At 36.1% G+C, this 18,058-nt stretch overlaps 1 protein-coding gene and 1 long non-coding RNA gene across 11 annotated transcripts in view; both read left to right on the top strand.

Annotated features, from left to right (window-relative positions):
• The window catches only part of LOC109535398 (protein pangolin, isoforms A/H/I/S), a 140,537-nt gene that overhangs the window by 6,270 nt on the left and 116,209 nt on the right, over positions 1 to 18,058 (top strand). For 3 of the 10 annotated variants that reach the window (XM_048669414.1, XM_048669411.1, XM_048669415.1), the window contains exons 2-3: positions 5,957 to 6,023; positions 8,898 to 8,989. In XM_048669414.1, the coding sequence (XP_048525371.1) occupies positions 8,924 to 8,989 (66 nt within the window). In that variant the 5' untranslated portion in view covers positions 5,957 to 6,023; positions 8,898 to 8,923. Of the gene's footprint in view, positions 1 to 958; positions 1,431 to 2,440; positions 2,715 to 5,956; positions 6,024 to 8,897; positions 8,990 to 18,058 lie in introns of those variants that run through there. The other 7 variants (XM_019901297.2, XM_019901296.2, XM_019901298.2 and 4 more) reach the window with 5 other exon arrangements.
• Positions 2,940 to 4,516, top strand: LOC125505498. Its single transcript, XR_007282221.1, has 2 exons — positions 2,940 to 4,184; positions 4,241 to 4,516. It is a non-coding gene; the product is annotated as an uncharacterized LOC125505498 (long non-coding RNA).

Raw genomic sequence — 18,058 nt, 5'->3', positions numbered from 1 at the left:
ACAAGCAGGTTCTTGGTTGGTCAGTGGTTTCTCGGTCCCTGCCTTAGCAAGTTCCGCAGCAATCTCGTTTTCTTTGTTCCTGTTCGTACCAGTTGACCAAGTGAGTTTTACTCTGCTTGAGCTCCCAGCCAGGGTTGTAAGTTCTTTTACACAATCTAGCACACATTGTGACCTGCTGTGTACGATTCTAATGCTTTTATTGTGGCTTCATCTCCGGTTACGATGGTAATGTGCTTACGTGTGTAGGCTCTTTCCTTCATTTTCCGCGCGCAATTTGTTTTTCCGGTCGCAATTTGTTATGAGTAGCTTGCGATGTGTTCAAAATGAGATCCCATTTATTAGAGGAGTAGAAAACAACCGACCAGTACCTACTCCTTTTCCCAGGTAGGTACCCAGGATACCTCAAAATTAGTATATTTTCTTTTCTTTAGTAGAGTCTTATCAACACTGTTGTTAAGACCAACACACAAGACGTGTGTTGGTCTTATCCGATCCCGGCGAGAATGCAGTTGATTGGCAGAACGCCTCACTGGCAACTAGCTGAACTCCTAATACATGTTAAGTATGTGTGGACAGGTGGATATGCAATTTCTCTTCAAATGGTATTGCAGCTCTGTACTCGAACGCTTGAATACACCGGTATTATTGGTTGAGTTTTGGTCTGCTGAGGACGGAAATACCACAACACAATTTTAATGCTGTAGAACACAATTGCCAGTAGTGTGAACACAAAATTGCGCATGTAAACAAACTCGAGAGTTACCGCAATAAATTGCATAGGTGAAAAATTATTTAAAAATCTAAAAATTTTGATTCACTTGTAAAAAGAAAAATTGAATAGAATTTTTTTGGATAATTTTTAGGGATATTTTCCGGTCGCAGGAACTATCGTATGCGGCGGCACTCTGTTATGTGCAGGCCGTGCGCAGTCGTGCGGCTGCCATTACTAGGCTGCCGCCTCGAAAGATCAAAGTGGACCTGATTGGTCGGCAGCCGACAGAGAGTTGCCGAATGCGCCTGTTTTATCGTATGCGCGCACTCTGAGTTAGTGTGTGTTAAAGGGTGCCGCGTTAAGCGTAGTGAGCAGGCTGAGCACGTGTTCACGATATACTCAGTAACAGTTTGACCGTGTTTTGTGAGGGTTGAAAACACTATCACGTTTCGGCAACAGTGTATCTTTGACCGTTTGCGCGAATGACTCGTTCGTACGTGTCTTTGGTGTTCGCAGTGATCCAGTGTAGCGGCCTGTGATGCCGCTGTGTCGTGTTTTCAAGTGAACCATGCCACACGTCTCGTCTAGTGGTGGCGATGATCTCGGCAGCACCGATGAGGTTAAGGTGTATAAACATGAGGGTATCGACGAGGACGAAAAAAGGTCTGAGAACCTCACCGAGGAGAAGAGTAGCCTTATCGACCTCACCGAGTCGGAGGTAAGGTTTGTCCCGTCCAATTCCCTCCGCTGTTGAGTCCAGCGCGGCATTCGAAATCCAGTGACATCCAATTGCTTAGCAGCCGCTCCTAAAGCAGGGTCCACACTTGCTGTATAGCGCTCCTTTATCGCCAAGTTGCATAGCATAGAGATTTTATAATGAAATATAGCAAATTTTCCTGCTATATAACATGTTACATGCTATCCATTCTATGTCGGCAAAGATCAAAGAAAATCGTACAACAATGTTATTCTAACATGTAGCAACACGTCCAGACTGGCAATATGCGGTTTTTATTGTTAGTAAACGTATAGTAAGCATCAGTGGCAGTCGCGTAGTTTTCCGTATTTTCTGTATAAAATGGAGTTAGAAAATGATCAGTGGAATTAAAAAAGTATTTCAAAACTAATAGAATTATACAGAGAACGTGTAGACACTAGTAGTCCATTGTGCTAGGCTACGATTTAAAGCACCACTATCATCTCTTTTAAGATAATATATAATATTACTTCCACTAGATGTTTCTCGACATCAGGGTAGGACGAATCCAAAATCTTATTTTTCGTCCTCAAAAATAATAACGTACTCCCCTGCAGCTTTTTTACTCCACGAGTTAAAATCACTAACTCGAAGTGTGGACGAAACTCAGTTATTTGAACATCTAGCAAATAACATTGTTATATGACAATGTTATGCTACATGTTATCACATGTGGACCCTGCTTAATGAGCGATATTCCTTTGTTTTCGTTCGGTAAGAGTAGGCGACGGAAAGTCACAGTTGGTTAACCGTCGGATCCTCAGGTCTGTCATAGTTTCGCGTTGAGTTATGCCAAATTCCTTTCCATACAACTGATCTCTCTTTCTTAACTCTTCTTTCTAATCCGGTATAATCTTATATTTTCCTATTCTTACTTCTTTATCTACAACCCTTTTATTGTGATCATAATTTGACACTTCCAAATGTTAGTAAAAGCTACAGTGATTGACAATGACAGTCCATATCGCTTTCTAAAGCAATACAAAATTTGGTGCTTATGTACTTGTGTATGAAAAGGAACTAATTTTTTACAAAATTTGCCAAGAAAAACTTACAAACTTTTGAAAATCATGTTTAAACGACCTTGCCACCAATGAAAATGAGATTGGCCGGTGCTGTTTACTTTAAATCCAGTTTTAGGAACAATCTTATTATTCGACATACACAATTGTGCCCAAGATCCGAAAAGGTTTTTGTCTGGCAGCACTGCATAAATATGGAGATTTTTTTCGCTGAAACTTTATTGTAAGTGTACTATATGTATAAAGGACAATTAAAATGCAATCAAAATAGATTTTGTGATAACAGAGTGCGTATTTTATTCAAGGGTTAATGAAGTAATTTGTCTCTTGAATATTAAATATGGCCAAGCGCCAAGACAATTAAAGAATTATAAAAAATCGGCGAGACAAAGTAAGGACATGAGCACCCAAAATTTTATTAAGTATCTGTATTTTGTCAAGTCTGTAAATTTTTCAAGTAATTATTTTTACTGAAGTCATCATTAAAATAATAGACTGATTGTTATTAACGGACTTATGTGGTTACTCTATTCGGTTTACTCCCGCGCGTGCAAGTTTTTTCGTGCGTGCGTTAATAATATCCAACTACGTAAATTTAGTACTTAATTATTGAACAAAGAAATACATGTTTACTAACCTCAGAACATCGTTTATATGTCTGAGACAGCAACATCTTATAGAGGTAGGCAAAGCTACCTATACATAGTCCAGCATATACATAATCAAAACAATAACACTTAACTCAAAAACAGTAATTAAACCAGTAATCAAACTTCCCAAAACTCAATAGCTGGCATACAATATAATGTGTAAAATATACTTTTTTTTACAATATATTTGTGCTAATCCATTTTTTAATATTTTTCTTGTTATAATTTTTGGTGATATCTAGAATATTCAGAATAGGATTATGTCTTTGGAAGACAATTGTAAATTTGTATTGCTCGAATGTTTTTAACACTCACTGCTTTCGTACACTTTGGTGGAATTATAAGTTTGTTTCTAGTTACACTACTAGATGTTACATATGTTCAAATCACACATTCATACGCAAAAATCTGTTTTAAGTTTAATATTATCTTGATTGAATTATTTTAGTTGACAATTCTTAAGATTCTAATCTATGTCTTGACGTTGACATAAATGACTATTATTTTATTTATTATATTGTATATTTCTATTTATACTACAGGGCATTACACAACACTTGTTTGATTGATTAAAGTAGTATATGTTTCTAGCTCGCAGTACAATAATGTGGGGATTATAAAATGAAGTTGAACATCCGACTATTTTTCCAATCAGAACCACTGGGTGGAATGGCAATTTAACATCAGCCGAAGTCTGATTTCTGATCAACTTCATTCAACTGAATCAAGCAATATTTGTACTGCCCTTATTCAACCGATGTCCAAAATCTGAATTCACATTGTGAAAGTACCTAAGTCATGATAAAAGCGTATTTTGCTAAATCCACATTATTGTGTATTGTGTATGTGTTTGTGTCTGATATCATATATTTTTTTATTAACATGCATATATTAAAAAAGCTGGTAACTTTAGTGAAAAGTCATGTTATCAACTACTCATTTTGCATAGGATGCAAAAGATTTTATGCCGACGATTGACTCGAAAAACCGAGAGCAAAGACAAGTATATTGATTTATCGAAAAGGAATAGTTATTGTAATTAGGTAGATATACACAAATATATATGTATTCCAAACTTATGCAGTGTCTGTTTTTACAGCTCAACCATGGGCATCTATATACTGGATTGGTTAAATTGGGGCAAAGTTGCGCAGTCTAGAGCTTACTACAATACTCATTGAAATTGAGCAGGCGACTGCTGTTTTCATATTGCACAACTATTTTTATAAATGAGAATCTGCCCACCATTTCTTAAAGCCAAACAAAACGCATTCGGACAGGCTCTGTGAATAATAATATAAAAAAGAAGATACGCTTTGACTTGTAATGTATGTCATTTAGTTTTTGTAAAAAAATATAGTTTATTTTACGTAAACATGAACATTTTTGTGGTATTGTGTCCTGTTTTCTTTCGTTATGGAAGAAAAAACCGACATATTTAAATGCTGGGAAAATAAAATGAAGTCAACTTTGCCGGTCGTATTAGTAAGTATAGTCACAATTTAACAGAACACTCTATTGATCGATGAATTTTACTCTTCCTGATTCTGGTCTATTTGGTAAAAACGACCGAAATTGTAGATGTAGATGTAAAAAATCTAAGTACCTAAGTAGATAATTGTTGGTTCTGATGCCCACCACATATTAATTAAATGGCATGAAAAGCGTCATTAAATGAATTAATTATACAGTAATTCAAAATAAGTTTTACCTTGTTTTTCAATAACTATTCAACTAAATAACTAAAAATGTGCAAAATCCTATCAATCGAAGATACCTTACCTGGAACAAATTCCTTATCTTGCCCTATTTTAGTATACTTTACAATTTTATTAACATTGTAAAAGCCCTATTCCGTTATGATTCACAGTTAATCGACTTATTGCTTTTCTGTAGACGTGAATTTTGACGATCCGTTAAAACTTTAGCGAGTCCGTTAAAGTTTCTCAATAAGAGTAGGGGCAACATCGGAATCTACTCCAAATTTCTAATCTTGTGCCTAAAATAAACCCTCGTGCTGAAACAAGAGTTGTACTGCATCAAGTATTTATTTGTTTAGTTTGCTGTTCAATTCTTAATTGTACGTTTGTTTCGAATTCAGTTTTTCGGTCAGAAACCCATTTTCGACCTTATTTTTTGCCCAAAAAACCTTCAAAATTCAATCGATTTTTGTTCAATAAATGCACGTAAGTACCTACATTGCGATTCTACTTCATGCATGCATCGACTTATGCTCGGTCGACTGATAGTTATTGTATAACCTTGCGACGTAGTTAATTAGTATCTTCCAGTGATATAAAAATGTACTGTAGCTGATATTTTTATTTAGGTAGTTATTTTGGGCACCCGAAAAGAGCAAATAACACGCAAATAGAAAATGTATCGATAAACCGAAATGATAACTTGGGAAAATTCATAGAAACTGTCAACACGTCTACAAATCAAATCAATAATTTTAATATTCTTCCATATTTCGGCGAATTGTAATAATTTGATGAAAAACATCTACACTAATAACACCAAATTTCCGACTCGCTTGGTGCACTAGTAATAGACAAAAACGGCAATTATTCGTCACTGCCAAACGTCTTGAGCTTCTACCCATCTTGCTTTATATGAAGATTTTTCACCGAAACAAAACCAAAAAATATGTCTCAAAATGCGAACACATGCTGGCATTTTCATAGAAATTATTAAGCTGGGAAAAGAGTAGATAACAAAACCTTTAATAACGTAACTAGCCAGTAGCCGATAACCAGTTCTTTTGAGTGTCATTAAATGGCGATGTATCCCTAATGAAATGAAATTGTTGCAGGAAAAGTCTGGATCCTTCAACTCAACAAATAAAAATGCTCAACGACCCGACCACAGTCCCGTGTTTGGTAAGTAATTTGAATCTAAATCATTTTTATGGCTGTCTTATTTAAATTCCATTTTTGTTGGTAGTAGTGGAGACGTCGTGTATACGATATGATGTTTCATATGAACCATTTGTTATCATTTAAATGATCTAAACCGGGGAAACGTAATATTCAAGAGAACAGAGACTACAAATAGTCGAGATGAGTATCGTAACAGACATTTTTTTGCTTTTATTGTATCCTTCTGCAATGGACTGCTTTTTAGTATCATTTCCTTGATGTAGATTTTGGTAAAATCGGGCTTTAAATAATTGCGAGCTAAGATTTATCTCCTGTTACTCCTCAAGTCGTCTCGTGTCGATTCCCATGCTCAAACTTAGATTAGTTTTCTCTTTCAACCCAAATTATCTTGGATAATACCGTGCTGCTTGCTAATTAACCCGTCACTGGGAGGGATGCCAGTGTTTTGTTTCTGCACCTGATTGTTGTAAATTAGGAAGTTCTCTAGGTATACGTTTCTTGAGATTCTGCCACCGACATTTTAAAGTACAAACAAAGCTTTGACTTTTTAATGAAATTTCCTCCATATTCATAAAAAGCGTGCGCCACCCTTCTGATGTTTCTAGTTTTCTTTACGGTATTTGCTTTAAACATACACCCAATTTTCGACTACAAACGATATGAAACACACCGACTTGTCACTAGGTCCCATATCTTCATAATAACTGCAACCAGTAAATCTTATCGAAAAACATCTGGTCCCTATTTGTAAATATGGCGAGCTATTACCAGGGCCATAACGGATAACTCCGACTTCACGTACTTGTGTTAGAATTTGTCTTCTTTGCAAACATGTGCTAGCTCGGCTTAATGGATATCATTTGCTAAAAATCAGGGTAAAATGGTTGAAAAGTAATCGGAGGAAACGCAGAAGCAAAACATGCGTCTCCAGCGATGTTGCGTAAATGTAGAAGATCGAAAATTCAGAGAAACTTTTATAGCAAAGCTAAAATTAAATTTATCGGTGGTTATACGAGCAAAACTTCAAAATTACTGGGAATTTTGATGGTTTATTCTAATAGTTCGAAGAACTAATTCTTCAGTTTCACTGATTGATTGGGGCGCGATTTCATAATTCATTGTTAAATAAAATAAAAAGAAGTAATGTTAGTTTGTCTCTATATGGTTCACGATGAATTGGAGCTTTTTATAACATTCATAACGGAGTACTACCTAAACTTCTAGGCCTACAGAATAAGCTGAAAAATTGGCGTCATACTTAAAAAAATGCTTTTTTCAAGTGCTGTAGTTCTGCGGTTAGATGTGGTCCACATATTTTTCTGGCTCTTTCCGTAAAAGTCTTACTGATTCATTGCTTCTGACTGGGGTGGTGGGTGGCCTTTCGATATACCCTGTGATCCAAACGATTCACGATCGATGCATTTTTCGCTGTTTTATCTCAATTTTCTTTAGAAATAGGCGACACAAAAAAACCAATGCAAAGCAGTTGCATTAGCTGCTGGAGTAACTATGCATAATTCACAACCAGAATGTGTGAAGCTAAATTAAATAAAAATGTCCTGAATGCCTGATTGCACATGTTGGCATTGAATACTTATGGTTTGCAACGTTAACAAGTGCGGTGATAAGTCATACGGAGCACATTAAAATCTGCACAGCAAAGATGTTTGTTTGCTGGCTGACAAATCTAAATGACCCCGGTTGTTCGAATTACATTCTTAAAATACATCATGCTTAGATATTGTCAATCATTAATTACACCAATCGCAATGTGCATGCACTGTTGAAGATAAGACGGTTTTTTTCTCCAGATCTGTTTCTACGTGAAACGGACGTTTGTGATAAAATACTTATTGGTTGGTTAATTTAATAATTGGTGTATTTAACACAATCATATCTCGTACTCTGTATGCGAGCATGTTATAGATAAAAATTGCCTTTCTGGTGAAAAGTTGCCGTTTATTACTTGTAAAATGTGCCCCATTCATATGATGATGTGTGCGCCAATTAATTTTTCAGTGCGAAACATGTACGTATTTTCAATGGAAATTCCGGCTCACAACACTGTTTACTTGCATTGTACTTAGAAAACCGCCGGCAAATATACGCAATCGAAATTAGAATAGTTGCCAACCTGTTTAAATGGAAAGCGAATATGAATCGCTAAAAATCAATTGCCAAAATGCAAAAAAATGACTGGCCACGTTGCACAAGTTAGATAATTTAAAAAAAATGGTCAAATGGCATTTTTCAATTTTCTGCTGGTTTCGTTTAGAAAGTATTCTAGCGCTTTCGTCGGCAGTCCATATTATGCGGTTCTAATGACTAAAAAGGCCAGCCAACAATAATTGGATCCTTTTACTAAGCATTTCGCGTAATAACCTAAAGCCCTCACAATATAGAAGCAATTTTAAACTTGTTACCATGTCGAAAATGACTACTTTAAAACTCCAAACGCGGTTTTAATGCACTCTCTATAGTTTATTTCCTTTCTTTCCTTCATTTTCTTGGCTGCTTTATGTGTAGTACGTTGTTTGCCGGCGCAGATGGGCGCTGAATGCTCGATTTGTTGATGATTCAAAGCCAGCTACGGACTAAATGCGCACTTACCTATTTAAAACACGTTCAAGCACGTCGGCTTTTGCATATTTCGAGAGGCAAAAACACGAAATTCTACTCGCATATTCAACTTGGAACGAATAATTCGTAGTTTAATCGCTTTTTTAGTTAGTTTTTACAGGTTTATAGCGCAGCACCCAATATCTATATAAATGGCAACTTACTCACTAGAATCCGGTTGCAATGACTTAATCAATTACTGAGTACCTGTATTGGATGAACCATAAGCTTACCGTAAGTTTTTATAATTTTCAGGAAAAGTCGAACCACCCGCATCGTACATGGGGTACCTCGTATCACCGTACCCATACGCTAATGGAACGCCTGGATCCATCCCTGTATCAATGGTAAGTCCTGAAGAAACATCTAAATTTTGCTAAAATCAAATTGAATGCCCGTAATAAAAAAATAACTTACTTAAGTTAACCTATTTGGCTTTGGCGTAAGGTCAAATGACCTCAGGTTCAACATTGCCAGGGTTTAAAACCCTTGATTTCTAAAGATGACCATGTAGAAATAACTCACCCAAAACGGCCATAAATAACTTAGCCAGAAACCGTTAAATATGGGAATAAAACCTTTAAGAGGAACTTGAAAGAATCGTGGGTGTTTCGGGTAACGAGTCTCGTTTATCTTGTGATTGCTTCAAATTATATTTTAATTAAAACGTTAATAATGTCTGCCCCAATTTTTTTATTTTTTCTTTGAAAGGTATTGTAAAACACGTAACATAAGAATTCTTTCAAGCGGACGACACATGGTTGTTAAAGCACGATGTTTTCGAACTTTGCTCTATTCCACACATAAGTGATATTAAAAAAGTGGACAGGTGCACTGTTAGTGGCGTGTTTATCTCAATAATTGGTTTATCCACTATTATGCAACGTAATTCTCGCAACTAATTAGGTAATTTTTCAATTGTAATAGTCGAACGCCTACGCTTCTGAATAAAACACTTGTGTGAATTTTAATTTTATTCAGTGCCTTTAAAAGGTGAGCCTACGCTCAGTGTAATTTATTCTCGTCGGTTTGAGGTTTTATATTGAATATAATATGTTAGATTTTGATTTAAACGATCGATTACATTGATTGGGCAATGCGGTGTTTTAGCACCAAGTTTACTTTTTCTTCGCCTTTATTTCAAGGCTTTGAGGCGAAATCGAATGGTTAGAAATTGGTCGTTTTGCAAAGCTACCAATAATTTAAACAATGTTTAGACTCGGAAATAACATAACTCATGTGTATTTTTCAAACGATTCAGATAATGGGTATCTAATCTTTGATCTGATACTTTACAATTTCTAATTCGAATGACAGTATTGTTTGCACCGGTAGATAAGCCACACAAAAACCGGGATGTTTCGAATTGTTTTTATTTAGTTTTTCAGATTTTAACAAAGAAAAAATAAGTTGACAGTGTCTTCTGAATGTAAACTGCTCAACAAAAGAAATGTTACACGGCCAAATTTCCCTGACTTTGAAACTGGATAACTTCTGATTACTCACTGCCAGCAGTTGTATTTCTGTTTGAATGAAGTCTTATTGATTCCAATTTTTTTTGTCACTACCTGGTTTTGCATAAGTTGTGTACTTCAGACAAAGTTTCTACAGGGTGTGATTCGGCATGCTCCCAGTTGAACAAAAAAATATGTTTTTGTGAATGTCAACGAGAAATTAATATATCGAAATTGTTTTTAAATTTTTTACCGATTTGTTTGATTTACAGCGTGTTCGCAAAGAACAACTTTTTGCAGTAATAACGTTTTTCCTCTTGGGACCATTTTTTTAATCTGTGGCTCATGTCGGAGCTAAAGCTTCATGCATCCCTGTCTATAGAATATTTCCCCTCAGTCGATTATGAAGTTTTGGCTCCAACACGTGTTTTGTATTTCCAAAATAGGTTCAACAGAAAAAATGTTATCACCGGAACATCAAAAGGTTAATTTTTTGAGATCAGCATAAATAAAAAAAATAGAAAAAAAATTATCTTGATTATTTTTGCTATTATTTTGTATGTGCAATGAATATACTTTTCATTATTCAACATGCAATTTAATATGATTTCTTTTGTTGTTTTAAAAAAATAATATTTATTGTTGTTTCCTGTTTTAAGTGCAATAAAAAACCTGCCGAATAAAGGTTGTGGTAGGCAAAAATCAATATTTCTGTATTACTGCGCCCCCCCTCAAGAAACTCCTAGTTCCGCCACTGTCCAACAGGCAGACGAAAAAAAATGTTTGCTAAAAATCTTTATGTTTGTACAATTAGTTTATTTGAACTTACTGCATAATGTGCGAAAAAATTCAAAATATTTTTTTGTGGTTTGGATATCGGTTAGTTAACTCGTTTTTGATTTTCGTCCGATCTGGCTTAAAGGAATCCACTGCGGACAGTAATGTTAAAACAAGTAATAAGAAGAGCGACGTAAAATACAGAAAAATGGTAGCACAAGACCAATAAATTTTTCGGATATTTAATTGAGTTAAAACATAGACACACTGAATATGTTTATAATATTTTTATTGCCGTTCAAATGGTTTTATGGGATACTAAATTAGCAAATTCTCCAAAATTTAATGCATAACATTTAAAACGCCATCAAACCGCCATGGTACGAAATATGCATAAGTTGGGCCGGGCTAAGGAACACGTTCAAACGCTTTTTTCCAGTCATAAAACGTCGAATAAGAGGTCCACCTTCAGATAATTAGTTATGTATACAGTATCGAATTTGTAAAGTCGTAAAACGGTCGTAAAACTCTTAATATTGTTAAATCATTCTGGCGGCAATAAAAACGGCATACATTATCCCGTTCATTATTAAAAATGTAATCGGCAATTTTTATGCATACTCGTAGACGTGTACTCCCACAATATTATGCAGATTGTTATGACGGCGATAATTTAAAAACAAATTTGGATGATAATTTTTCTCGTATTTTATCCTGCCATCGCAATACCAGTTTTGGTCGGCGAACAGAGGCAGGTTGGGTTTTGGGGATAACTTCCTTCAACTGTATACTTCGGGTACGCATACTTTCCGCAACTTCTAAATCCTCACTCATGATTATTCTCAACTTAGCATTCCGTGTCGAAACCGATTTCAGCCAGTCGACAGCCAAATCCGCCCAAAACACACAAACACGTAGTGTGGTACCTGCTTAAAGACCTGAGAGTCAGTTTTTGTTGGTGTGCGTTTACAACGGGGTTGGGGGCTTTCTGAAAAGCGGCCACCTGACCTGGTCCTGGCAAGTCATCTTGTACAATGACCTTTGGAATGTGGCTCCCATTCTTTCTCTCTTCGCGCTCTCTTGCCCCATCCTTCCAGGTTCGGATCCGGCCCTTAATCTGTTAATTAGGATCACCACGCACTGATTTTACCAGCGTCATCGCGAGTAGCGAAATTACAAGAAGTTGCAAAATTCCTCGGTTTATATATATACATATATATATATTATAATTCGTTACTTTTCCTGTCATTCAAACAGCCCAAATTTACGAAATGTTCCCAATTATAATTCTTGTCACACAAATTTGCTGCATTCAACAAGTTGTTTAAGGTGTTGCGAGGTTTTCTGGACATTTAATAGATGCAATAAATGTAGTGTCATCCGGATCTACGATCTTCATTATACAAAACCTATAAAATTAGTGCTCATTTAATGCGCCTGTTGCGTTTACGATCTACGCTTCCTGTGTCCAAATATGTTTAACATGGAGATTAGAATATCATTTTGTCGAAAACCTTAATACGTCTAATATTTTTACAGCAGATTTAGCGAAGATGTTTTGATGACAATTATTATGTGAACTTCAATTGGGATTGTGTTTGGATTTTCATATTTTGAATCTTTCGTTATAAAAGTCAAAATTTTCCAATTCCATGGAAACTTCAACTTGGAATGGAATTGATATTACGGTGGATAATTTATTTGATTCTGTCGAAAACCCCACTGATTTTTGCACATTTGAGCTTACCTCTTTTATTATTATTATTTGTTTCTGTTGAACTGTCCTTAAGAGCTGATTTTTTAACCCTCGTTTATTAATTTTCCTATTAGAATCCATCGCTTTTGTTCTGCGACTATAATTACTTGGTCGTCCACCGACTTTAATGTTTCCATGGTGTATTCATTGAATGGTGCACTGAACTTCTGCATTTAATTTTCCATCCTTTTAGTGCTTGTTGTAGCTAATTAAGGCTTTGCCAATGTTTAGCCTGGTTTTTTATTAGTTGTAATGAATAGGTCGTGTTTTAAAGCCATGTTGTTCTTTGGTCATATTGTCGGAGATGAAGAAGGTGCATGTAAAACAATGAATAAGCGACATTTGGAAAAGCGAAAATTTTAAATGTGAGGGCAAAGTTTAGTTTCGATATCACATGCTAATCGTTTTAATTGCATTTGACTCTGCGAGGAATGTAATTGAAGTGGAAATCACGGTATCAGTGATGGATCTTTAACCTTGTCGTGTTCTATTTACATAAGGTTGTTTTTTAACAGTCAAATATGTATATGAAGTCAATGGCACCACCGAGACGAAATTGATGCAAAATTTAACACAATAATGATTTTTACTTTATTTGTTGATATTGGTACGTAATTTATTGATATTACTAGGTACTAGTCAATGGTCGGTTCATTAATATGTAATCTGTGCTTAATATATTCTGGTCTGAGGTTTAGCAGGAACTCATTTAAATATGACATCCTACTAACCAAAGCAATTCGGAATCAAGATATAAATAAAACATCGGGAATCTAATATTCTTTAAAACAAATAAGGAATATGTATTGTTGCTCAGTCAGCCATGAAGCCAATCCAGTTTTAGACGGTTAACAATAACACATGCAAAAAGTTGTTGTTTATGCGAATATAGTTAGTAGCTAATTTTTTAAAAGCAAATTGATGTTCCAAAAGTTGGCTATTTTTGCAAAATCTGCAAACTGTGTAATATGGTTGGCAACCCCGAATTCGATTGCAAATTTTGCCTTGAAAATGGCAAAAAATAGCAACATAAATCACGTCTAACCCTTCTAGGCAATTTGAGGCAAGAAATAACTGAATCAACAAGTTTTATGCTACCTATTTCAGAACATTATTTAAACAGGCGGTAAAACATTTAAATGAGAAATCGAAATTTTTACAATAATGTTGTAATGCGACCCTGTCGCGAGCATCTTTTCTCGCCGGACCTCGTTTTGGTTGTCTTGTTGGTTGAAACTCAGGCTGATGGTGAACCGTGTTGTACCGTAGCATAGGGACCCTAATTTTCATCTGAAGTTATTGCCTGCAGTGGTGGACTGTCTTTAATGGAATCTTCAAAAACATACAGAAGTTTGCTAAAATCTACATGTATGTATTTTGAGTGGTTTTCCTGCTGCATTGATATTTTGAATTATCATGTTGAGTCCCCAAACGTCGTCCATAAAGACAAGCTGACGTTCCTGCAGCTGAAGAATTTCCTTCAACATCTCTAAAAATAACCTTGGCCTACGCCCATGGGTCTGGGACGCATCACCTCGCTCACGGTTTATATTATGCAAGCAGACGGCTAGCAATTATGCCTTCCCTTCGGGCTTCGAAATCATGCTCAATTATTATTAACCTAACGTTCTCGTACAAAAATTAACACCAGCATCAATTTGGCCTGACCACGGTTTGGGCCGTGCATTTTTACACTCAATTATTCTTTCCTAACAATATAAATTAAACGAGGTCCAAAATTGTAGCTGGACTTGTTGGTTTGTGGAGGGCCCGATTCACTTCCGGATCTAGGCCTGTTGGATTTTATTGATAAACGTCTAGAAACATTTGCGCACACATGGCAGTGCTTTTACGACCAACCGTTTTTGGATTAGTTCGGTCATTTGCGGAAACCACTCGCCCATAGATAAATACCTTTTTAACTTCTGCTGATGAGAATTCTCCCCAGATAATTTATAAGCAATAACATCTGTCTACGATCGGCCGTAAAAGGCCAGCAAAATGAATTGCATTAATACATTGCTTCTTTATCTTATTGTTCTTTGCTTCTATTTATTCCCGATCATCTCCATGTCTTCGCTTAATTGCCAGCGGCTTGGACATTTGTAATTGAATTTGGATCTAGAGAAGGTTTTTAATAATCAAAATGTGGATGTTGTGTTAGTTCGAAGAAATACTTCCAAGAAGAACGTTTGTAACTTGGACATTTTCATTGGTCTAGAATGTAGGATTTTAATTATTTATCAAGGTGTTTTTCCTTTTAAGGGTTTCCAACTTTCTTATTATGCGTTATTTTCGGTTGGTTTAATGGCCTATCGGAAAACGATGGCTAAATATTACAATAGATTAGTGGCATAGTGCAAAATGTATAATGTCGAATATTCTTAAGTTTTAATTTCTTTAGCAGACCTTGTCGCTCTTGATAATTTTCATTATCAAGTCATTTTAGTACCATTTTGAGTTTTTCCATAAAAATACCTTTTTTTTTGACGTACCAGGATAAGCTAGAAGATAAACAGAGATTTTCCTAGAACTAGAGCTTTTGAGCGACTCCATGATTTTCATTATTTGGTCTAGTAAAGGACTGGAACTTTGTGTTGAGCTTTTCGTTCACCGAATTTAGTAGATGCAATACCGGATCTAAATGGGACAATACTAAATTCCATTTTGTAAACTAGTACTTGACATGAATTGATCTCAACTGTTTCATCAATATGCTTGTTGAATGTTAAGGCTTTTTTGCTTAACAATACGGCGCAAATGGGCTTCCTTCTAAGAAAACCATGACTTTTCAGTATATGATTTATTTGTTTAAATTTAAGTCAATATACTACCGATAATTATTAGACGAGAATGTTGAGTGTGAGAACATACACATGAGTTGTTGATGCTGATGGATTGCACATTTTTGGACCTTCGAGCCGGATTAATTTATGATGTCTGACTTAAATTTTTATACTTTGTGGTTTTTGACAATATTGCAGATTGAGTCATCAAATATACACTTTTGGAGGAGTCTTGGTATAATTATAATTGAAGAATATTAAGCGGTTCATTGTCAATCAACTTTGAGCATTTAAAATAATTAATTACACTTTCCTGTAGATATACAGCTATAGCCTTCAAGGGTGTTACTCGGAATTCTGATCACCTATAAATTATGTGATTTTCCTAACTCTTCATATGTCAATTATTTACGGTACTGGCGGAACATTGGACACAGCTAACTTGATCGGTTACAGTTTTATTTTTAACAGTTTTGGCAACATTCTTTGGAATTTTGCTTCGTGACCAGCTTTGCTATATTATCTCATGACACGTTATGATGATAAATTAATTGTGCTGTTGCCTGCTACTATATTATACAGGATCTCCTATCCAAATTCGAACATAACATGCTGTTTGATGGTTTCCAAAGGGCACATTGTTTTGTCATTTTGTCAGGAAGCTGATTGAAAAATTGAGATAATGCAATATGAGTAAAAGATCCCGGTTTATTGCAACAGTAGGCAAGAGAGAATTCCAATACAACTCCACAAGAAAATCGCGTCGCTATCCAGAATTTCAAATATCCTACTGTGTTGTTTAATTGTCGAAAGCAAATCCAGCTCTAGTCGCTACTAGACTTTGAAGCCGGCTAAAATTTCTTTTCCAATATCCGCTTTTGAGCTGAAAAACGCCCCATCCAGTTTAATAGTATCTCCGCATACATCCGAGCGTACATATTATGGATGCCGGAGCCTTTGGCTCTTTGTAATTTCTATAATTACTGTTGCAGCGACATCCTCCTGTGCGTTGTCGCTTGTAGAGCAGGTTTTATATTTCGCGAATCGTGCGGGGGTCCTCGAATGTGATTTCGTTAAAAGCACACGGGAGAGATTCGCATTATTTTTAAAATTTTCCATACATTTTTTGTATGCGAGCAGTACAGCCGAACAAAGGCGCAAATGTATCGCGAATGAAACATCTACTGTGCCAGCAAATTGGGTTTTTTCTGACAAAGCAAATGTATTGTACAATGTCATTGTAGCGACGGTTGTCCATTTTTCATGTGGCGGCTAGGAGATGGATAATTACCAAACTCAGCTATCGAATTAAAGCCAGTTAAACTGAATACAGATTGAGCCGTTATTAGTTTAATAAAAGTTTCATTTCTTTGAGGGAAACGTTTTAACATCCTTCTTAAAACCCCAAATTAGATGAATTATTCATGTTATTTCATCAGTTTACAGGATAACTCTTCATTGCCTGGGGACAACTAAGTGTTCGATGAAAATAGGGTCCCTTCATGAAACCTTACTTAAATTTTGATAATATGAAAAATTCTATATGATCAACTTCCACCTTTAAGGTTCTTCTCTTACTTTCTCGGGATTTATATGAGTTTTGCGTCATTCTTTGATTAAGTCGTATGGGCAGATTTGTGAGAATGACCCATATATGTTCGCAGGATTAACAAGATACTCTCGGCCTCTTTATGCCATAAGCCAGCTTGTGCACATTGCACATGAGTTGGGTTATGGAGTCGAAGGTTACCAGTTCAACAGCCTTATGATTGTATTAATAAATCTACCAGGACGTATCAAATATATTCATCGGAATAATGACTGAAATGCAAATACAAGTGGCTGATCTGGTTGGTGTGTTCTGTTATGTTTAAGTTGCGTTTGGCCTGTCGATCACTTACTTATTTACTTACCGTTTATTGCGTCGATGGCCGAGAATTGTTTGGTGGGAATTCAAATGTAATATCAATGACGGAGGCTTTTGCTTTCCGTTTCCAGCCTCTGAAAACCGTTTCTTCTCGGATATTCAAAGGATCTTGTTTAGTATTTGTGCTGGTCCAATCAAGTACTGCTCTCTGTGCTATGTTAATGGGGTCGACATCGGCACTGGCCACTGAATTGTTCCACTGTAGGCCGCGGAGCGAGGGCGACTCTTCTTGGTCCGTGGCAGCCAACCTTAATTTCTTCTCTCGTTGTTGCCAAATCTAACAAACCTGTCGGAGTTTTCGGATTGCATCGTTTTCGTCATTCAGAATCACTGTCCAGGTCCCCGGAAAACGAGGTGCTTTATTAATCTTTTGTTTTGTACATACATTTTCAAACGTGTGAGGTTTTAGGGCGTCTTTTTTGGTAGTCTTACAATAGATCGTGTTAAATGTGGCAACATGGTGGTACCAAGTGGCGTCGGTGTAAGTTATCGAGGTTCCCTTCCAAGTACGGTAGCCGAACTCTTGTACTGGGCACTCATTATTCACTCTGAGACTCGTTGCGTGCATCGCGCATTCTGGTTAAAGTCAGCTTTTGTCTGAAATCATTCATTTACCGTTTGATTAATTAATCAGTTTGGCCTTGAGAGTGAAGGAATTCACTATTGTGATCACTTGGCAGTGCTGGTGGGTCGTGCAATCTTTACCTTTACCTGGT

Source organism: Dendroctonus ponderosae, unplaced genomic scaffold, assembly GCF_020466585.1.
Source record: "Dendroctonus ponderosae isolate FM_Combo_2020 unplaced genomic scaffold, Dpon_F_20191213v2 Dpon_F_20191213_8, whole genome shotgun sequence".
In the NCBI taxonomy this organism is placed as follows: Eukaryota; Metazoa; Arthropoda; class Insecta; order Coleoptera; family Curculionidae; genus Dendroctonus; species Dendroctonus ponderosae.
This window is presented reverse-complemented; position numbering and strand designations above follow the sequence as displayed.